General features: G+C 38.0%; 2 protein-coding genes across 3 annotated transcripts in view; one reads left to right on the top strand and one right to left on the bottom strand.

Annotated features, from left to right (window-relative positions):
- Window positions 1-9567, bottom strand: part of LOC138056677 (cysteine-rich with EGF-like domain protein 2) — a 17055-nt gene extending 7488 nt beyond the window's left edge. For both annotated transcript variants that reach the window (XM_068902530.1, XM_068902529.1), the window contains exons 1-11: window positions 9275-9567; window positions 8146-8228; window positions 7381-7435; window positions 5972-6027; window positions 5466-5518; window positions 4583-4621; window positions 3669-3718; window positions 2031-2157; window positions 1736-1837; window positions 1479-1559; window positions 659-760 (exon numbers count right to left, since the gene is read on the bottom strand). In XM_068902530.1, coding sequence (XP_068758631.1) covers window positions 659-760; window positions 1479-1559; window positions 1736-1837; window positions 2031-2157; window positions 3669-3718; window positions 4583-4621; window positions 5466-5518; window positions 5972-6027; window positions 7381-7435; window positions 8146-8228; window positions 9275-9403 — 877 coding nt within the window. In that variant the 5' untranslated portion in view covers window positions 9404-9567. The remainder of the gene's footprint in view (window positions 1-658; window positions 761-1478; window positions 1560-1735; window positions 1838-2030; window positions 2158-3668; window positions 3719-4582; window positions 4622-5465; window positions 5519-5971; window positions 6028-7380; window positions 7436-8145; window positions 8229-9274) is intronic.
- A 366-nt stretch (window positions 9568-9933) lies between these two features.
- LOC138056678 (endoplasmin-like) overlaps window positions 9934-22500 on the top strand; it is an 18927-nt gene continuing 6360 nt past the window's right edge. Inside the window, exons 1-5 of the mRNA XM_068902531.1 lie at window positions 9934-10117; window positions 11284-11549; window positions 13951-14193; window positions 21081-21280; window positions 21815-22130. Of these exons, the coding sequence (XP_068758632.1) occupies window positions 10066-10117; window positions 11284-11549; window positions 13951-14193; window positions 21081-21280; window positions 21815-22130 (1077 nt within the window). The 5' untranslated portion in view covers window positions 9934-10065. The remainder of the gene's footprint in view (window positions 10118-11283; window positions 11550-13950; window positions 14194-21080; window positions 21281-21814; window positions 22131-22500) is intronic.

The following is a 22500-nucleotide window of genomic DNA, read 5'->3' as shown; positions in this document are numbered from 1 at the left end:
AGAACACTTGGCAAGTGCATCAACGGACAACAGTTACTGATCTAACACTAGCCCAAGGGTATGAAATTGCTGCAGATGTAGTTTTTACGCACATAAAAGAACAAAGAGTTCAAGATTACATGGTGAAAATAAGGCAACTTGAAGTGAAGAGTGATTTCATTGCGTAACTTTTACCCTTAAATATCGCCTGTTTGCCTGTCCAAAAGACGAAATATTCAAAAAGCATTTGTCGTAATGGACATATAGCTTAATAGCTAGATGTTGTTAACCCTTTCGCCGCCGAGGAATTCCCCATTGACGAGTAAAATCGTCTGGCGTTAAACAGAGCAAAATCTTCAAGTGTCAATTTGCATTTGCATTGCGGTTTTTGAGCGAACCTAGATGTTGTTCATAAACAAAAGCTTTCTTTGTCAGGGTGTGTCAGCCCACAAGGAAAGTGGAAGGAAAGCTTTCTTTGTTAGATGGCTAATTTTGAGAGCCCACAATTACCTTGAATGAGAGAATTGCTGCTGATGGCATCAGTTAATAAATTTCTTTGTTTTCCGTGATATGGCAGACATCATGCTTAATAATTTACAAAATACCACTCAAAGAGAAAACTCAAAATAAAATGCACGCATTTGATTAAAACAGATGCCCATGTTATAGCTTGACCCACCTTTACATCCCTCCTCATCAGTCTCGACAAACCCCTTGGCACATTCAGTACACCCCTTGGGACCCTCACCGGTACAATTGCCTTCACATGAATCATCGCATGCTGTTGAAGAAAGGAAAACAGATCTCAAACAAGAAACATTCAAAGACATGTGTGTATACCACCACAGATCCCTTTTTCCAAACCTCCACTTTTTTGTCGCTTCCCATGACAACAAAAAATAATTTGCATCAGCTATCTACAAGTAGTGTCAGTTGTGCAAGGTTTGTGGTTACAGTATCTACCTAAACTAAGTACAAAGTAACAGTTGTTCCAACAAATAAGAGTATTACAATAATAATAATAATAATAATAATAATAACAGTTCGAAAGTTTGGAAATAATAATAATAATAATAATAATAATAATAATATTAATCTTGCAACTACTAAGGAAAATTAAATATTAGTAATAAATGTCACATTGTGACAAGATAAAGATACTCAAGATAAACGTTGTTGTTGTTGTTGTTGTCCATAATCAAACTTTGTGCATATTTTTACACATCACAATGGAAAGTTAATTCACACTGAACGTGTCAGTCTTAGCAACTATACCAACAAGGAAGGAACGCTTATCAGCCACCTCTGTCATTTCTTCTAATGATAATTTATTATTTTTTATTTTGATAAAAACCAGGAAGAAAACATCTTCATTTGATGTGGAAAAATGAGGCAAAGGTTAAAAAAAGGATAAGACGTAAAACAGAAAACAGAAAAAGAGACAGAGAGCACCAGTAGACGTCTTTTCTTTTGGAGAGGGTTATCTTTCTTTCACATACCTTTACATTTGTAAGAGCCAGGGTTATTTACGCAATATTTGCCAGCCTCACACTTGTCTTCTTCATCGCATTCATTTTTGTCTAAACATTAAGCAACATGAACAAAATGAATGATGTATCAGCATAAATAAACAAAAAAATAACCTGTACAATCGAAGATTGCACCATACAGAGGCTGATCAGCGTAATAAATTCTCAGATCACACTATATCTCTGGGAGGAGAATTTTCCAAGAGTAATTTGCATTGATAAAATACCTTGACAGCCCTCTTCATCTGTCATCTCCCAGCCACTTTTGCACTTCTCGCAGTCTTTTGGTGAAGCTCCAGTACAGCTATCAGCACAAGACTCATGACAAGCTGAAAACCATTATAAAGGGATGTTTATTTATGCGGACAACATTCTTACCATTACTAGTAATTTGAATGTGGTGGTACTGATTTATATTTGGAGCTGTATTCACTCAATTTAAAAAATATGCACTTCTGATAACAGGATAAAGTGCTAATATTTATCCAATGTCTTTATTTTGTGTGGTTTTAAGTCACTCACCTGTGCACTTAAGTTTTGAATCTTGATCTTTCTCTTCGTAATGCAAATCAGCACATTCATCACACACATCTCCTTCATAGCCACTGTCACATGAACACTTGCCTGACCCCTCCCTGGTGCCATCACCCTATGAAAACAGACATCATTTGGTTCTACTACTACTGGCTTATTAAGGCCTAAACACAGAAAGAGAACATTCAATGTAAACAAAGTAGGTAGATGGGGGCGCAGGGATGGCACAGTGGTGAGAGCACTTGCCTCCCACCAATGTGGCTTGGGTTTGATTCCCAGACTCAGCGTCATGTGGGTTGAGTTTGTTGGTTCTCTGCTCTGCACTGAAAGGTTTTCTCCGGGTACTCCGGTTTGCCCTCTCCTCAAAAACCAACATTTGACTTGATTTGCATTTACATAATTGTTAATTTCAGTTTATAGTGTCCCCAAGTAGTGCTTCAGTGCTAGAATGACTAGACACTGAAATGAAGTTCCTTTCCTTTGCTTTTTTTTGGTACTGGGCCCTCGCATTTATTTCCATTTTCACTAGACTGGGAAATGAAATTAAAGCAAGCATGGTTTTGGAACCCTGTAGCTATGAAAACCATCTTCTTTTTCTTCTTTGGATTATGACCCACATTGAACCAACACAAAGGAATGCCGTTGCTTTCTGTCCTCCGCTGATATCACTGCTTCCTCATAGGAGATGAACTCCTGCAGGTTCCTAGTGACCGCCTCGTGCCATTGCCTGTATGGCCTACCCAAGAGACGGCATTCTCATGGTGCTCAGTGGAGCAGTCAGCGGGACGAGCATGTTGATGGCATGCGCATGACGTGACCAAACCATAATAGTCACCTTTGTTACAGGATGTTCATTAAGGGGGTCTGGCCAATTCTTTCAAGGACACACCAAGAGTTCCACGAAGGCACCTTGTTGTATTTAGGGTTAGCCTAAGGGTCGTTGCATTGTTGTAATATGACCTGTCTTGTTTCCTTGCGGCCATGAAGAACTTTCCTAAACATTTTTTTAATTCCTTGATTTTAGTATTAAACAAATTCGTTTTGCAGGGCAAACCAGCCCCACAAAATATAATTACTCCGAGTTAAACTAAGTGTTGGCGTGAAGATAATTGTTTAATTTTCAGCAATAATTATCTGGAAAAATGAAGTCAAACACTGGTTGGCAAAAGTATGAGGTCTTCTAAGAAAACTTTCAGGCCAAATTTTGTGGGCCTATTTGTATTTCTGTAGCACAGCATCATCTTGTATTACCAATTTTCCGGGTTCAGAAATGCTGACGACAAGCGAGTTTATGCTGGTCATTTTGTTTTGTTTGGATTATGCATTATTGACAGCGTAGGGAATGAATAATGCTCAATTTAACCCAGATGGCGAACCAATCAGATTGCTTGAAACATCAAGATCACTGAGTGAGTACATACTAATTGCTCATATTACTCTAATTGCAATGATATGGCACCTTTGATATAATACACTCTCAGCTCCTATTTGTTTCTGTGGTTGCAATATTTTAGCGATTTTCAATACGGTTAAATTGTGTTTTTTTCCTTTTTCTGTACAGTTTTGCAGGTTTCATACTCCTCTTACGGCTTTCTCCAGAAACACCTTAATTAAGTACAAATTTACCTCACATTTTCCATGACCATTACAAGGACTGTCTTTGCCTCCAGAACAATCTGAAACGATACAGACAATATAATTTTCCCTTTTTTCTTGCACTTTTTCAGGACTATTATTGAAGCACAAAGAAATTTTGAAGGTTCTAGTTTGAGTTGATCTACATCATCCATCCATGTAGCTGTGTTATAAATCTCTCATCATTTGTCACCAGCCCAGAGAAGGGATCTGGCCTTTCTGTCCTCTGCTTTAGTCGCTGGGCACATCAAAGATAAGGTTACACTTGAATCACTTTTGAAGGTCTCCAGGGGATAACCAGTCCAATGAAGGGGCTGCAGATTTATCCATAGTCAAGGGTTGTAGTTTCAAAGTCAGTTTAGAGGGTCTGAGGCAGCAGAATGTTTTCCCTTTTGAAATTCTGCTGCTTATAGGTTCATGGTGTTGAGTATGGGTGAGTGCAATTGAATTAGTGAGTAGGACTCAAAATAACTGAACATCAATCTTAATCTGAAAATGCTCTGATCCCCCGGGTTTGTCCCACTCTTGACACCACGAAAAGAGTTTCTTTTAGCTTTTACTCAAACTTAGGGCAGCCATGTTTGCTCAGCCAAAAGAACACAGTTCCAGGCTTGGGTGGCCATTACTATGGCAGTACAGTAGTACCGGTATCATAGTACTGTAGTATTTTGGAGTCATTACATTTTGTAATCATGTTATGTAATAGTAATAATTAAAATAATATTAATAATTCAAACTAAATTTTCCTAAGGTCACTGGTGTAATTGCCTTGATAGTCTGGGGTTCTTTAGATTAGAGATCATTGTAATTATTCAATATTATAAGAGAAGGTGATCATCTTCACCGGGCCCTTCACAAATAACTTGCACTCTTATATTGTTAATGGGAGATACAAAATGATGTACCTTTGCAGTCTGGACCAAAAGTACCGACAGGACAACAAACTGAAATTGAATTACATTGCATATTAATACGTAACATTTTTATCCAGCCTGTAAACCCTGATAAAGATTGATCTTAAAAACACTCTAAAAGGAAAAATATTAATGATAAAAATGTGACATAATGATTTGACAACCACGTGTCCTATCTTATGTTTAACTGAATGGTTTTCATGTAATTTCAATAATGACATGAGGTCATCAAAACGATATGTAACATTAATCTTTATCATTAATTTCCCAGTAAGTCCACATTGTTTAACCCATTTCTGTGGGTCTAGGGGACCAAAAAGTACATTACGAAAAGAGCTTCCATGTTACCAGATTTCCTTTTAGAACCTACCGACTAAAGTTATTATTTATTAAACTGATTTTGCTACTGTTATGAAGTTCACTACATTTTAGTAATATAGACACCTGACTTACGCGCGGCAAAGTAACATTTAACATACATTTACATCTGGCAACAAGAAGCTACCTATCGATAACTAGCACTCACTGTAACACTGACCACAGCCTGGTATGCTGCAAAGTGAGGTCATATCATATCATATATCTTTCTTTACCCTCGGATTTTAGAGTAGCTTGGTGTAGCTAATATCTCCGAGCATTTACCCTCCCATTACTGTGCAAGCCCTGGGCATAATAACATAACGACTATCATTTTGTTTTCCTTCATGAGCTATCACTGAATTCATTGGCATCACAATAATAATTTGCATGTGGCACCTTTTTTCAAGAGTAACCATGATGCTCCCAAATAAGCTTTGCAAAAATTGACATTCCTCTGATGGGGCTGAATTCATCCCCTCCTATTTTCACTTGTTTAAGGCATTCTCTTCCCTACCTTCTAATTTTGCAATACAAAGCCAAGTCTTCATGTCTTCATTTTTAAATTCACTGAAAGATACAAATTACCTAATGAAACATGCCCAAGATAATAATAATAATTATAATTATTATTATTTGAAAAGGTAGATAAGATAGGCCTACTTTGCCGTGCCCAGGTTGCCAATCACAGTCTGGGATGAGGGTAATAATTTCCTCTTCCTGAACTAGTCATAAAGTAATTAAGTACATGTAACTGCCACTACAGTTATGTCAAAAAACTGAAGCACTTGGCAAAAGCATGCCTCACAACTTTGGGTGACAAACTCTGATCTCAAGAATTTACTGTAACGGTAGTAGGTGGTATATATAGATGTTCAAGCAAAACACCTTTCTGGCCCAGTTTAATAGTTTGGCTAAAATTGAAAGAAATTATTGCAATTACATCCAATCAGCAAATACGTTGGCTGCTCAGAATTCCTTTTTTTCTAAAAATGCTCCTTTTTTTACTTTTATTGCACTTACTGTTTAAACCACCATTCTTCTAAAGTCTCCTCTTGTTCCTCCACCATTGCATGACACTGGAAACCAAAAGATAATAAGGATTAGCCTTTCAAATATCTGACTTTCTCCTAGTTGTCAAGGGCTACAATCTTGGACAGAATAAAATGGAACAGAAATGCCCCCTCTCCCCCAAATCAAGGATGAAGGTGCGTGAAGGCCAAAACGCGCCATTTTCCCATCACTGATTTTGGGAGGAGGGGTGGTCTCAATGTTCCATTTAATTTGTCCAAGATTGCAATCTTGGACAGATTAAAATGGAACAGAAATGCCCCCTCTCCCCCAAATCAAGGATGAAGGTGCGTGAAGGCCAAAATGCGCCATTTTCCCATCACTGATTTTGGGGGGAGGGGTGGTCTCAATGTTCCATTTAATTTGTCCAAGATTGCAATCTTGGACAGATTAAAATGGAACAGAAATGCCCCCTCTTCCCCAAATCAAGGATGAAGGTGCGTGAAGGCCAAAATGCGCCATTTTCCCATCACTGATTTTCGAGGGAGGGGTGGTCTCAATGTTCCATTTAATTTGTCCAAGATTATAGTACTGAGACACTGACCCACCTACTGACCCCCTACTGACCTCCCACTGACCCTGGGTCGACCCTCTTCCTCCATCTTTAAAATTTAAAGGTGATTGTAATTTTTCCTTTACTTCAAGTCGGCCACGATGTATTTTTGTAACCCTTTGACGCCTGACCCGCCCAAAACGGCCAGACTTATTTTACTCTGTCTAACGCCAGACAATTTTACTTGTCAATGGGGAAACCCCCACGAGTGAATGGGTTAATCTTAATTTTAATTTCTCACACATTTAGAGAGGGGGTCAGCAGGAAGTCAGTAATTTGTACTAGCCCAGTTGTCAGGGAGAAAGTAAGTGTTTTATCATATGAATGGGAGTGTTTTACGGCAATTGCTGCATTTGTCATAATTCTATGAAATTCATCCTTAAGCACCATCGGTCAAACTGCATTTTGGCTTCCATCAATCAAACTTCCAGTTTGGGGCTTAGCGCTTGAAGGTAAGATTCCACAGAATTATGAAAATCACCGTAAAACACGCGTAGAATCAATATGACCACTACATCCAGGGACTATTGGTATTAATACCAAGTGTTTGTATTAAGGCCTGCTTTTCAATCACTACCAGGTATATTTATTGTCTATGTAATATAAAGAAAATTACATGTTAGCTTGAATATATGAATTTTATGTTCTCATGGCAAGAACAATATCTCACTCATTTGCTACGAAAACGCACGAGATATCATTCTTGCCAATCAAAGATAAAATTCATATCTTCTCACCACAATGTAATATCCTCTATATATTGGTGAAATCATTTTATTTTTACCAATATTTCAAATACTGTGATTACCTCCGAAGCACTGTCTTCACAGAGTCCTTCCATTATTTCAACTAACCTTGTTTCACTGAAATAAGAGAAACAAAATAAATAGATGTATCCCATTGAAATATTAATAGAGTACAGGATAATATTCAGGTATGACACATCTATCGATGCCCTCCCAGGGGTTTTGAACAACAAGGAAACATGCAACCTTGCTCTCAGGGTCTCTCTACTCTGCCTCTGTTGTCCTCAACGACAAAGGAGGCAGAGAAGAGAGACCCTGGGAAAAAGGTTGAGGAACATGGCTAATTTGAACAGGGAAACCAACAAAAATCTCTTAGGGAAAATGAACCATTTTAGGGATCAAAAAGATGAGAGCAAGTTTCGAAGTAACTTTAAGAACACAAGCAGATTAAAGGGAATAAGGACCCCCAATCACCCCCCTCTAGAAGGGCCTCTCTATTGTAGGGATCAAACTAACAATATTATACAGTTAATGTATGGTCCTGAGGGAAACATCAGGACTCGAGGGAAAACAAAACTAACTAGTTTCCTGAGGGACCAGGCAAATAAGTGCTTTGTTATATAATTACTTAGACTTTTCCTTCAACAATCACAGCAAAACATCCGGAGCAGGCAACAACTGTGGAATTGTATCCCAAACAGGATACATTTGAATTTGATCAGGGGCACATGACCAAAAATCAACCAGTCACAGTGCTTGTTTTGTTGAGTGAAAGTCTAGGTATATAACAATAATTTTTATCCTCACAAAAGAATGTTCAGGCTTACCTAGTTGCCCAACTTCCCAATGCTCTTTCCTCCCATGCCGTGTTTCCACCCCCAAAATTTGATTTTTCTGTCATATCTTTACGCTGCAATGCATGTTAATTAAACCATCAAATTATGTTATAACCTTTTCTTTTACACAATTCCAGTTACAAACACAAAACTATATGCAGTCTCTCTCTTGCTTTAAAGGACGTAATTTATTAAATTAATCAAGAGCAGTAACGTGGTAAAGCACTAACCACTGGGAGTGAGACTTAACAGATTTTACTCTGTCTAACGCTAGACAATTTTACTCATCAACTGGGGATGTCCTAAAGCACCTAAGGAGTCAATAGGGCCGTTTGTACGAGAGAAAATAAGCCGCAGCTAACTCTGGCTGCGGCTTATGTAAGCCGCAAACACCCAGTATAAATGGTACAAAATCTACGTTCACGGATTTTTCAAGCCGCGGCTTATCCTGGCCGCGGAATTTATACTCGTATAAATAGTTCCTTTCGCGGCCTACGTAAGCCGCGGCCAGAGTTAGCCGCGGCTTATTTACTCTCGTATAAACGGCCCTAATGTGTTCAACTTACACTGTACATGTACCATTGGTTCAATGAGTGCCAAACATGGAGAAGTTGTGAAGCTCTTTAATTAACCACCCATATATCATACTTTCCATTCTTTCGAATTTATATTTGACCCAAGAAAATCTGCTCACAACACATTGAAATACCTAATATGTATATGAGCAATTTGAGGGGGTAATTACAAGCTCTTGTACTTCCCCTAGTATATGTGAGATATAGCTGTAATTTTCATGCGCTGGACTGAGACTCCTGCAGTTGGCCAATCAAATTGCAAAATAACTCAAATAGTAGTACAAAAAGATGAACTTTGGCTACAACACGAGATCATTAACATGAAGCACAAGATCACTTTACTATACATCTATCAAAATTTTCAAGCTTTGACACAATGTTTTCAAAGAAATTACAATTTTTTTACCCCACGTTGAGTTTATGTAGGCAAAAATTAATAACAAAACAAAAAAAAAAACTACCTCCCAGCTGCCATAAAATATTACTATAAAAAAAATTAACAATTATCATCAGAAATAGTGAAAGAATCATATGCAATTGTTTACCTTTTTAAATGCTTCTACTATATCTGTACATGTAGGGCATTTTGCCTTTTTCTCTCTGGCGAATGATCTCAGTTCACCGAAAACTAAAATTACTGCCAAAACGATATGTAGCAAATATTTTAGGGACATTTTCAAACAAATCTCCACAAGTGCTTATTCTCACGGTCACGCAATGGAACCATAAATCAGATCTTTAAATCAGCATTATTTGTTAGGAAGAAGTAACACATTCTTTGACAAGTTTATGTACATGTAGATCAGCGATTAGCCGGCACCAAGCACAACTGTGTCTCAGAACAAAACCGCTGAGGAGCTGGGAAAAACCTTAGCATACAAACAGGAGAATATCAGATAAATCATTACCACCTTTTTGAGACCTCCTCGAAGTGAGGGGTTTTCGAGAAAACTTTGCTCAAAAATTGGAAAACGCAAGATTTTAAAAAGCCTCAAAGGCTTCTTTAAATTCATGAAACCGAATTCTTAATGCAATAGTCGACATCTTTGTCAACATGGAAATAAATTCTCCCAAGGAATAAAGGGGTTCGTCAGAGCGTGAGGGCTCAGTCGCGTGAGTGACCGAAACTGCCGCTAAAAAATCTACCTATGAGAACAATCCACGTTTGACACGTGACAAAAGTTAGCCAATCATTGCGAGACACGAGCTCTGGCCGTGGTAAGAGCTGGTTGGTTTGAACAATTGAAAGCAGCTTATTAACTTCTCTTCCTTACGGAGTTTTCCAAAATTTTCCTACACTGGGTGGCATTATAGGTTTTCCACTTGTTGCCAAAGAATGGAGAAAAGATCGTTTATACTGAGCCTGTTAGGCCTTCTGTTAATTTCATGTAAGTGTTGTAAAACCTAGTATTTGGTATTGAATTTGTATATAGCAAACTTTAGCTTTCGTCAGCTGCCGTACGTGACTTAAGATCTCTTCGTTGTAGCCAAAAAACCTACATCGGCCAGGTCGTATGACTATTCTGAAAAGAACCTTTTCCATTTCACTCGAGCCAAACGACCCTTCCATGAGTCTCACGGTTTTAGTAAGCCTTAATTAATTTAGACCCATACAAATTTCAAACTAGCGAATTAACTGTTTTGAAACTCTGACTTGATCACTTTTATATCTTTTCTGCTGTACTGATAAGGAACTAAAATCCTTTTTTGATATCTTCTACTTTGTTCGATCTGGTCAATCTAAGGTTCGTTCCTCTGATTTAGCACAGAATTTTCCCTTGTTCGTGAAATGCAAAGGGACCAAATTTCTTGGGCATTTAGCCCAGATTTTTCCATTCCAGGCAAAAGTGAAAGTTGTAAGAATGCCCCTCAGAAGAAAAGTTTCTATGTACTTGGCTTTTTGGATTTTGAAAAAGGGTGACTGAATAATTGTCAGTACCTCATTGGTCGTTGATTGCATGGCCAATAAGATGCAGCCAGGTTAACTACTTGTGCACACAGGTGTTTGAAAACAAACTGTAAGCAAAACGGAATGTAAATATGTTCTCTTCATTGTAAGTTGAAGCTGTTGCTGATGACCATAAATAATTGTTCTAGTTTTCTCTTCATTGAAATAGGACTTTCTGATGACTTTTATTTACCTTTGAAATAAATTCAGGGGTGCAAATGCTACGACAAGTTGCAAAAATAGTGGAGACACTTCACCTTCTTGGGGCGTTATTACTTTCCCTATTATCTCTCACACTGCCGGCCCCCTCCCCCCCTTATCAGTGTTGCTAGCAAGACAAAAAAAGTGTTGGGAACTTAAGCAGTAAACATTGAAAGGGGGAGAGGAAGTGGGAAAGGTTTAAATTCTAGATATGGCAGGCATTGGAAGCTAGAAAAGGTGTTTTTTCGTGTCTCAACGATTTTGCAACTTGTTGTAGCGATACCTTTTTGCTTGTCATTTGCACTGGGCATAGTACCATTTGATATATTCAGCTACTACTGATCAGGGTGAAAGTAGTGAAAAAGTTTGTGAGTGGTTTTGCTTCTTTTCAATTACTGTATACAGCTGTCTGTTTAGCTGATGATGAGAAAGTAGAAGGAGAAGCAGAAGCTGAAACTCCTACTAAAGTGGATGAAGATGTTGGAAAAAGCCGAGATGGGTCAAAGACAGATGATGAAGCAATAGAAAGAGAAGAGGAGGCAATTAAACTTGATGGCTTGAATGTAGCACAAATGAAGGAAATTAGAGACAAAGCTGAAAAATTTGCATTCCAGGCTGAAGTTAGTCGCATGATGAAGTTAATTATCAATTCTTTGTACAGAAATAAGGAGGTAAGGTCAATAGGATACCCTAATAAATATTTTGTGCCTTCTTACATTGAGGACGAATGTCTAAAGCAAGTAACTGGTGTATTGGCTTTGTTAGTGGTGGTTTGAACATTGTACTCTTATACCCCATTCACACCAACAAGACATGTTTAATTAAACTTGGTTTAACAAAATAAAAATCGGTCACAGAAAAATGCAGGACTGGCTTTTCCATGAGATTCAGGTTTGTTTCAACACAGGCTTTGACCTGTACTAAATTCGTAGTCGACAAAAGTCAGTAAACATGATTTAAAAAGAAAACACTTTGAAACCGTGTTTAACTAAACATGTTTAAGGTTTGGTGTGAATGGGGCATTAAATGTTTGATTACATTTTACTACCATTTGCTTGCATCCTTGAAGCGTGGCGAATTATGTGCGAAGTTTTACATTTCAAACATTAACGGATTGTTGGAGTTAAATACTCAATTTTAAATGATGAATGACTGTACAAAACTGCTAATGATGATCCCTTTGCTTACGGGTAGTGTTTTTTAGTTTACGACTAAATGGATGCACCGGTACAAAGTTTGTTTTGATATTATCGCTCTCAACGCTTTCATGTAAATTTTGATGTTAAAAAGGTTCTTGTGTGCCGTTTGTCGATAGGTTTACATTTCTAAGCTTGGTCATATTTTTTTTTGGGCTTTAAACACAAATATCTAGCCAGAACGACTTTGCGCCATTAGAATAAGCATATATGGTGAGATTTTTTGCTCTTTTAGTGACGCACCGACCAGCGAACGCAAATTATTTTCACATTCACCACACCGGAAACGATTGAGAAAAAACAAAGACAAGGCAACAAAAGAAAGACGAAGGGAGAGCTCATAAATACTAATGAGCCTTTTTGCGTATGTGTTGACGCGCATCCACGGTTTTTTTTTTGCGTATGCGCATTTTTTGCGTATATTTTGGTTCGCTTATCTCCGAGCTGCACTGTACACCTAACAGTCAGAAGGCCCAGTTGGACATGCCTCTGGTGTGTCCCTTCTAGCGGGGTCCGGGGGCATGCTTGCCTGAAAAATTTTGAAATTTAGACTCTCGTAAGTGGGTTTTCCTCAATTTTAGGAGGTAAATTCAAGTCCATTCTTGATGTTTTTAGACAATATCATGTTGCCTTTTTAATGATAAAATGTCACTTCGTTTGAGCACATGCTCTCAGTGTCTCGTACTGATTCTGTAGTAGTAATAGCGCTTTCTTTGAATTTTCACTGGTCCGCCAGAGTTTGATGAAGTATCTTTGGTGGAGTTAAGGATGGTGCCTACTATTGTTATTGCGCATACGTTTTGTGCATCTCGAGAAACTCAGATTTCCTATTGCTAGTGCTTATTAATACAGGGATACTTTTGCACGGTTCAAAACTATGCGGAGAAAGCAAAACTTAGCAAGTGATTTTGGTATCCAAAAAGAAAATTCGAGGTAACCATGCATTTTTCAGAGATAATTGAGCTTCAATTTGGAAAAGAATGCCATACATTGCTTTGTATTTTAAAACTTTTTACAAATATTGTTGATTAATTATCTTCAAAAAATGCATGGTTACCCCCAATTTTCTTTTTGGATTTCAATAACACTTGTCAAGAACTGCTTTTCCTGCACATTCAGTAAACCATGCGAAAATACCTAGTAGGCACCATCCTTAAAAAATTCTTTATTCCGAGTACCTCCGAATCAGTTTTCCTCCTTTTTCCCCGCGGACATTTCAGCTTATACATATGTATGTTGCCCGACACAGTTGAAATACACCGCTGTGGGGTTTACATTATTATTTCATGTGCGTGAAGTAGATATGCTGGCTAATGAGCTTTTTACCAAACACACAAGATCTTTTTATTTACCCTTGTAATGAATCAACCTTTGGGACATATTTTCTACAGCCAGTCTCCGTCAGTACAGTTTGAGTGTGTAGTACATTTCTTTTTTTCACAAATTATAAAATAGACGATGAATCCCAAAAACTCAAATTACTTGATTGCCTGGAAATTTATTCTGAATAGCCGGTGGTTTTTTCCAGCTGCGGGCTTCTATCTACACCCCTGGCAAGTAACATTCCTTTCTTTCCTTTGGTGCAGAGAATTTTAGAAAAGTTCATCTAGTGAATTTTTTTGACAGTATTTAAAAAATAACTCAAGTTCTGCTGAATAAAATTTTCGCATACTAAGCACTAGGAAAGATAATTAAATAGGGTTTTTGAAATTCAATAAAAATGCCAGGTCACTGAATTAGTTTTAAAAGTATTTTCCAAAACCTCAATTTCAGAGGGTCTTTGAGCAGTGCTAAGAAACAACTTACATAAAACTCTTTCTATTGGTTGACGTTACAACTTAATTTTGACATCATCCTTTCTTTTTTTACCTTTAAGATTTTCCTGAGGGAACTTATTTCAAACTCTTCTGATGCCTTGGACAAGATTAGGTTTTTGAGTCTCACAGACAAATCAGCCCTTGCTGCTACAGAGGAACTGTCCATTAGAATCAAAGCTGACAAAGAAAACAATGTCCTTCATGTAACAGACACTGGTATTGGAATGACAAAAGAAGACTTGGTCAAAAACCTTGGTACTATTGCCAAGTCAGGAACTAGTGAGTTCTTCCAGAAGATGGCTGTAAGTAGACTTACTTATATAAGTGGTCTGTACTTGATTTTGTTAAATTCAGGGGGCTGAAAAAGTTAGGTTTTTCTGTTGTTGTTGTTGTTGTTTTGTTTTGTTTTTTGTATTTTGATGATGACAACAGTGATGATAATACGTAGAAATAAATCTTCAAAACACAGCTAACATAAGTCTTCATGTCCTCAAATAACTATGGGTAAACACGTGATTTCAAGTGCAATTTGGTATAAATTAGCACAAGTAAATTTGTCAGACTAAAGCAATTGCAATTTGTAGTCTGAAAAATTTGCAAGTGCTTGAGAAATCATGTGATAACTTATTGAACAAAGTCAGAAAATCAAGTCTCTCAAGGTGGGTGACTCTTTTGAAACCTTAGGGTGTGTACTATACCTACATGGGTGCCCATTATACACGGGTAAATACAGTAATGTCAAATTCAGAAATTCACCCTTGAACTGTTAAGTAGTTTCCAGCAATCTCAGGTACAGTACCGCCTGGAAGTATTGACCCCTCGGGACGAGGCAATACCTCGTCTTTGCCGCGGGTAGTGGTCGCGCGCCACTGGAGTATGCAAATTTTTTCCCTCGGAAAAACCGAGGTGCAATTTGCCGCGGAAAATTTGCCGCGAGAGAAAAGACGAGGCTTGCTGCTTGAAAGAACAATGACCTGCTGCACTTTTGAAATAAGCGGAAGACTGTCAAGTTTTAGATCTCATGGTGTGAAGAATCGATTCTTAATGCAAGAAATCGTAATCAAAATGAGGAAGTGCGCGATTTCCGTAAGGGCTCCAAATTTATTATCTTTACATAATGTAAATCTGAAGACTTCTTTACTGTAAAGATACAAAGATACTGTTAACTACAGTGTAAGCGACAGCTGTGTTATCCAACCAACGAAACACTCGTTATCCAAGCTGTAATACTGTATGTGTGGGTGAGAAATTTGTTTGCTTTCGAAAAAGGTTCGATTGTGTCTATTTTCGTCCAAGGCTGACCTTATTTTATTTGGAGACTTGAAATTCAAACTTGTGTGATTGTCTTTGTTTTATCATCGTCATTTTGGTGAAAGGCAAGTACGGTATTCCTTCCACATATTGTGAAACTTGTCAAATTTCAATTTTAATTGATACATTCTTGTGAGGCATCGGAGCCTTTGTCAGTACTATTTTGAGACCTGACGTACCGACGAATAATTTAAGAATGGTTTCTTTTTTCATCTCTTTCATCAGCAAAAAATTGTTATGTGTAATCATAGCAATTGCAGCATGTTGACTGCGCATGGAAAACAAATCTAGGAATAGACTGTGATCAGTGGAGAAATGAAGTCTCTAAATTATCTGAACGCTCATCGTTTGCATACGAATTTTATAAAGACACAAAACCAGCAAGCGAGAACAAACTTGGGAAATTTTGAAATTTCGCCTAAAGAACGACATAATTCTTAACTTGACAAAGTCTGATGTTCGAACCATCTTTGCTCCCGTGCTCATGTTGCGCTTTCACGAGTAACTCTGTTGGCAGCGGGCCGTCCCTCGTGATGAATTTGCATAAGCCATGCCGATGTGCACCAATGATCAAATGTAACCAGAGCACGAAAACCATCTTTTCAGTTGAGATGAAATAATTTCCTACTAGTTTAGGGGTTTGGTTTCCTTGGAATGTTTTTCTTTTTGTAATTTGTGACTGTTAAACAACTTGGAAAGTAATACCGCAGTAGTAAACCGCAAGAATATTTACATTACTCTTACTTTGAACAACGAACGGTTTGTCATGCAAGGTTTTCGAGGATATGTTGAATGTGTTCTATAAATTCTCTGTGACCAGCAACCTGATATTTCAGTCAATTTAAAGTGAATCTGCAATAGTAACGTTTTTGACAGTGATAAGCGACACTATCTACAATCTTGTAGCTTGAGTAGTTTTATACCTTTTAACACAGGCATTGCAAGAGCGGGTCACCCAGACCCTGGACATGTAATATAAGCTTACAGTTTTGTATATATTTTGTCAAAACCCTCTCTGGCTGCAGGATATCGAGATAATAAACGTATGTTCCGAGCGCTGAGCTGCAAAAAACAAGCGGACATATTCTCCCATAAACTGAAATGAATAAAACTTAAAAATGTGATGACGGTAAGTCCACGAAATCGACTCGTCGAACCTTTGAACGAACAGTCCACAAGAAGTCTTCAAAATAATCACTGCAATCAAAATATGTCGCAAAGAAGGTTTCAAATGTGGTCGGAAGATTCTGGCTACGGATATTCTATTCGCATGTAAAAGGAAACTAAAGGCAACCAAGGTCCATGATTATCAGCTATGATCCTCTGTGATGTTCGCAATTTTCAACCGAAACTTGTTCAGTTCCTGTTCTTCGGTGGGATTTCAACATTATAATCTGGCTTATCGAAACACAAAGTCAATGGAAACCATCTACAACTCTACCACGGAATTTAAATTACCGAGGGTTTACCTCGGTTGACTTTCCCACGGCAACTTTGGAGCCTAGCCGTAAATTTCCCTTGGCAGAAAATTGGCCTACCGCAGGAATACAGAGGGAAAGTCGCGACAGGGTGACGCGGCAATGACGCGGTAAAGGAGTCAATACTTTCAGGCGGTACTGTATCTCTGATCCTCTTAGTGGATAAGGATGTTGACTGCTGTGGAATTATGCTTGATTGTTTAAGAATAAATCTTCATTCTAGTATGTTTAGGCTATGGTGGAGAGACCAAAAAGCATGTTGGTTATATGACATGCATGAGGCGTCTATTTATTTTTGCGCAAAAGGTAATCAGAAAAGCTCACAAAGACTTACAACGCACACACATTACAGCCCAAAAATAATGCACATGCAAGAAGTGGCGCAAGAACACGCAAGTTGTCGAAAGAAGTTAAATTGCGGTTTATCTGCAAGAAGTTCCAAACGCAAGAAGTTCAAAATCCTATCCGCAAGAAGCCGCAAGAAGTCATGAGCAACCGCAAACCGCACATTGTCGCATGAAGTTACAATACTTAACCGCAGCACAATGTGTTGACTCGTTGGGTGTTTGGAATCGGTATTCATATATCTCTTTAGATAACCAATAGTGTAGTTAATCAGCCTGCATAGCAGACGCTTACAAATAATGTTATATTCAAGAATATACCAAGGAAAAGGGTGAAACATAATTATTGTTCGCAAAAGTGTTGTGTATCCATGTTTAGTTTTTGTTTGCTTAAGACCGTTTGCTTTGCAAACTTTCCTTACCGTATTTACCCGTGTATAAGTCGACCTTTTATGGCCTCAAAAGAAGCTCCAAAAATCGCCCTCGACTTATACACAGGTCAAAGATTTTGAGCCAAGTTCCAGCTAAGTAATTTATTCAAAATTAACATAATAATGTTGTCTTTGGTATAACAAACACAGTGGACAAAACCCAACAAAAGACTTCAAAACAAATGACAGAACACTTCAAAATCAATGCAAGCAATTCCAGTTGAAATGAAAAAGGATTTGTCTAACTCTAAATGTTGAAGATACTCACATGCACAAATATGAAATAGACACTGGAAATTTGTTTTCCGAAGGCGGAAAGCTCTTAAAGGCATTTCTTTTTCTTCAAATAAACGCGATCGTTGAATGGCTTAGTAACCTGGCGCAATACCTCGTGTTTGCATGCAAGCGTCGTCACTCGTGTTGCGTGAAAATGCTGGTTGGTAGTGATTGTTTTTCATTCTTTATACAAACCTGGCTGATTTAAATGCTTTTGGAAACTTGGTATTGTTTGGTTTATGAGTTTTGTTTTGTTTGTCATGTGAGAAATCATAAGTCAAGGACCAATTAAACCTTCACATTGTTCACAAGTTATTTTCAAAGATGACTCCTTCTTCTGTGATGTTGTGCTTATCCTCTAAATCCCTTTTAGCCCTAACTCTAACCATCCTTGAACAACGAAACAGGTTAGTTTGAGGTTTACATGTTCGATTTTCTGAGAACTTTTTCGAAACTCAAGGACAAAATGCCCGCATATACAGCAACTGCTGAACCACAAAACTATTAAGCGCTTGAGGCCCTGATTGTTTTGTGTATCCATATTTCCAGGAATCGAAGATTACAAGATTAGTGTCCCAGTAACATTTAACAAAGAAATTAAGAAAGTGCTTTTTGTGCCATCAAAAATGGGGGGTCGACTTATACACAGGTAAATACGGTACATTGCAGCCAAGAATTGAGTTAAAGAAACGACTTCCAAGGGAACCATAAAAAAGGGCCCTCTACGGGGTGGCTTAGAAGGAAAGTGAGTGGGTTTGCAAATGCCGCTTCAAGGTGTTCACATGATTTAAAGATAGCCTATGTAGCTGGAGTTTCTGAATTTGTTTTGAAGCTTTGAGCGGCGATGCATGGTAACTTTGAACACAATCATCTGCATATTGAGTGCGAAAGTCAGGCACGCTTCAGTTTGTCATGCTTTCATAGACTCGAATAGCTTTTTATTTCAATATTTGCAAATCGATGTAAAGAATGTGTGTGTTTAAGGCTTGTCAAGCAAAACAGATACAGATGAAGCCAAAACAAAATTACATCCACAGCAAAACAGATACAAATTACATATAAGCAAAATTTATCGAGCTGGGACTTGGGACAATTTTTGCGAACAGAAAGATCCGGCGGGCTGATAAAGTCTCTTAGACTGCAACGAGACAGCTTAGAGGCATATTACCTTTCGGAAACGATTATTTTTAGAGTCTTAGTAATATGAAAAAAAAAATCGGGTACAATCGGGAAGTTACTTCAGTGCGATAAGTTTTATCGCCTCTTGTCTCCGACCGCTGGCGCGTGCTTTATAAGAAAACAAAACTTTTCCTTCCAGAGTAATCATATAAATATATACAGTGTGTTACCGCAAAGAATTCTTGCGGTCCAAACATCCTGCTGCAAAGTTCTTGCACTTTTTAAGTATGCAACTGCAAAGAAGTTCTTGCATTTTTAGGACTCAAGAGCAACTGACCTGCAATTAGCCGCAAGAAGTTGCCCGGCTTGCAGACGCAGAAAAGAATTTCTTGCGCTTGCATTTTTTTTGCTGTACTGTACATGTACTTCTTCCTTTTTTCGAATTACTGCCTAAAATTCAGTTCCCACTGTAAGTAAATGTAACTAACTACAGTACTGTGCAAAAGTAATGAGAGCGAATTTCGACGAATTTCGTCTATTGTTCTCGCGAATTTTCGACGATATGTCAGCGAAATTTCGCGAGGTATTTCGCGTCGCTCAATGCGATATTTCGAAGAAAATGCGGCGAAATGATGTGAATTCTTTCGAAATTTCGAAGTAACGAACTTTCCTTCTTGTGAACTCTTTCGAAATTTCGAAGAAACGAACTTTTCTTACTTTCGAAATTTCGAAGAAATGAACTTTCGTTTCTTCGAATTTTCGAAGCAGTGAACTGTCGTTAAAAATACACTGTACATTATAATTGCAGTAACATACATAACTCGGAACCAAACGCGCTTCGTTGATTTATTTACACCACGACTGAAGAGCGTTTCAAAAATGAGCTAGAGAGATTTATCCCGCACTCTGCTTTAGTAGAGTAACTGCCCGTTTGTTTTTAGACAAGACAAACCTTCAAGGACTGAATCATAATGACAACAAGCGGGATCGTAAAACTCCACGATCTGGATTACGCATGCATATTTCTGGTTGAAATCTAACTCCGATTGAAGGTCAAGCAATGTTTTGATCCTCTTCATAGACAAAAAGCGCTTTCACTTGCATACCTGTAGGTCGAAAATGTGAATGATTTCAGAGAAACATAGAATCGGTTCAACAATTCACCAACATCAAAAAATTATGACAAATGTCTATTATTTGCTGCGGGCTGTAAAACTAGTGTCGTCACACAACGCGTGACGACACTATATTAAGAACTGCTGCGTAGGAGACTACTGTAAAACTAAGTAAATGTAAGAAACAAATCTTGATGCATCATCTGGTTTATTTAAGGTTTACATTGCATTCCAAAAACAAAGAAAACGAATCTGAAATCTACCTAGATTACATGCAAAAATACACACACAGTTGCTAACAAATTAATCTTGCCTAGTTTGTTTGTCGCTACTTTTTCTGAAGTTTTGGCAGCGTTTGTGTAGTCTGTTTGAATAAATTTGTTTGTACTAATTATTAACTGTTGAACTAGTGCAATGCAGAGTTTATTTTAACGCATTTCGGTGTTAGTCAGAGGAATCTTGAGCGTTCGAGTCTCTGTTAGTTGCGTTAGTTATCTTGACGGCTTGCGCGTGCCGCCTCTGCTGTTACAATGTACTTACCTCAGCCTCGAAATTTCGCTGCACTCTTCAAAACTTCGAAACACGCTTCGAGCATTCTTCGAAATTTCGAAACATTTCCTTCGAAATGTCGCGAATCTTCTCGAATTGTCGTTCGAATTGTTGTTCGAATTTTCGCTAGAACATTCGCATACAATTTCGAAATTTCAAAAGTATCAAGACAATGGGGCTTCCGAAAATTCGTCGAAAGTTCGGCGATATTTCGTTTCGTTCCAAAAATCGCTGGTTTTCGTCGAAAAGTGGCGAAATGTCTCGAAATTCGTCGAAATTCGCTCTCATTACTTTTGCACAGTACTGTAAAATTGCTTTTGTTGAATGTGAGTGCATAAAAATAAGATTGGTTAATGAAAACGCTTGAAGTCACAAAGGAAATGTTCAATCCTCATCTCGCTTAACCTTCCTTGGTGCTTTTATCATGTTCCTTGTGACTCTCAGTCAGCTTCGGGGATCAGTGACATTTGCAACCAACCTTCACATTTTACACACACAGCAGCATCCCATGTAAACGCCACAAGGTGTTTTGTTATTAATTTTATTCCAATGTTTCATGGATTTAGGAAGCATCAACAGATCAAGCAAGTGATCTTATTGGCCAGTTTGGTGTTGGTTTCTACTCTTCATTCCTTGTTGCTGACCGTGTGATTGTAACATCCAAGCACAATGATGACAAACAGTACATCTGGGAATCTGATTCTGTTTCTTTTAGTATCACTGAGGACCCAAGAGGGGATACCCTTAAGAGGGGAACAACAGTCAGGTAAATTAGAGTTATATAGTTTATCCTAATTCTAACCCTAACCCTATTCTCCAGCTGTAAGACCTTTTGCTAAATTCTTTCCTCAAAACCTTGACTACATTAAATTTGTACCTATTTCAGCAGTATCTTCACCTGGTTATACTATATAGTACACCAAAGTGGTCTAATGTATCAAGGGTATAAGAACTAAGAAAATGACCCAGAGTAAATAAATAATCACTTGAAGCAATCCTGACATATCAGTGGTCAAATTAAAAAGTGAAGAGTGGTGGTTTAAAAAATTATTGGTTCTTCTTCCATCCAATGTTGTTTTATATTAACCCCATTCACATCTAAAGCCCCCCCAAGTGACGAGTAAAATCATCTGGCATTAGACACAGTACATTTACCGAGTCTTACTCTCAGGAGGGAAATAGCTAAATTGACACATTTAATGACATTTGTTCACTGTACATGTAAATAGTTTCCTTGGTCATGCATTTTATTCCAAATCAATATGTACTGTAAATGTTCTTGCTACATTTTCTTTTTCAGTGTTCACTTAAAGGAAGAAGCTAGAGACTTCTTGGAACCTGGGACAATCAAGGATCTCGTTAAAAAGTATAGCCAGTTCATCAACTTCAACATTTACTTGTGGACAAGCAAGACTGAGGAAGTTGAGGAGCCAGTTGAGGAGGACACTGCTGAAGAGAAGAAAGATGATGCAGGTAGTGAAGACAAGAAAGAGGATGAAAAAGATGAAAAGGAAGACGAAAAAGTGGATGAGGACAAGGAGAAAGATGACAAAGATGATGAGGCTGAGGTTGAGGAGGAATCAGAAGAGAAAGAGAAAAAGCCTAAGACCAAGAAGGTTGGAAGATACTTAGTGTGTCTTAAGTTTGCAATAGTATGGAATGACAACCTCAACTTTTTCCTGTTGAACGTCTTCAAATTGACCTAACCTCAGAATATTTCAGTGATAAAAGTAAAATAAACGTAAAATGTGACTGTGAAAGCAAAGACTGACACTAACGGTTTTCCATTCCCCAAGCAAAAACGCCTGTATGGCTGTCGGAAAGAATAATGCTTTCTTATGCTTTAAAACTGTCTCATTGATATTGCAAAGAATGGTAGTGGCGCTTGAATGAACTGAACAAGCACTGAATCGAACACTTCAGCTGATCAACTGAATATTACAGATGTTCGAGAAAACAGCTTATACAATCAGTCAAAGCAAATCG

This window comes from Montipora capricornis, chromosome 7 (assembly GCF_036669925.1).
Source record: "Montipora capricornis isolate CH-2021 chromosome 7, ASM3666992v2, whole genome shotgun sequence".
Taxonomy (NCBI): Eukaryota; Metazoa; Cnidaria; class Anthozoa; order Scleractinia; family Acroporidae; genus Montipora; species Montipora capricornis.
The sequence above is the reverse complement of the archived record's forward strand: the minus strand, read 5'-3'. Positions and strand labels throughout refer to the sequence as shown.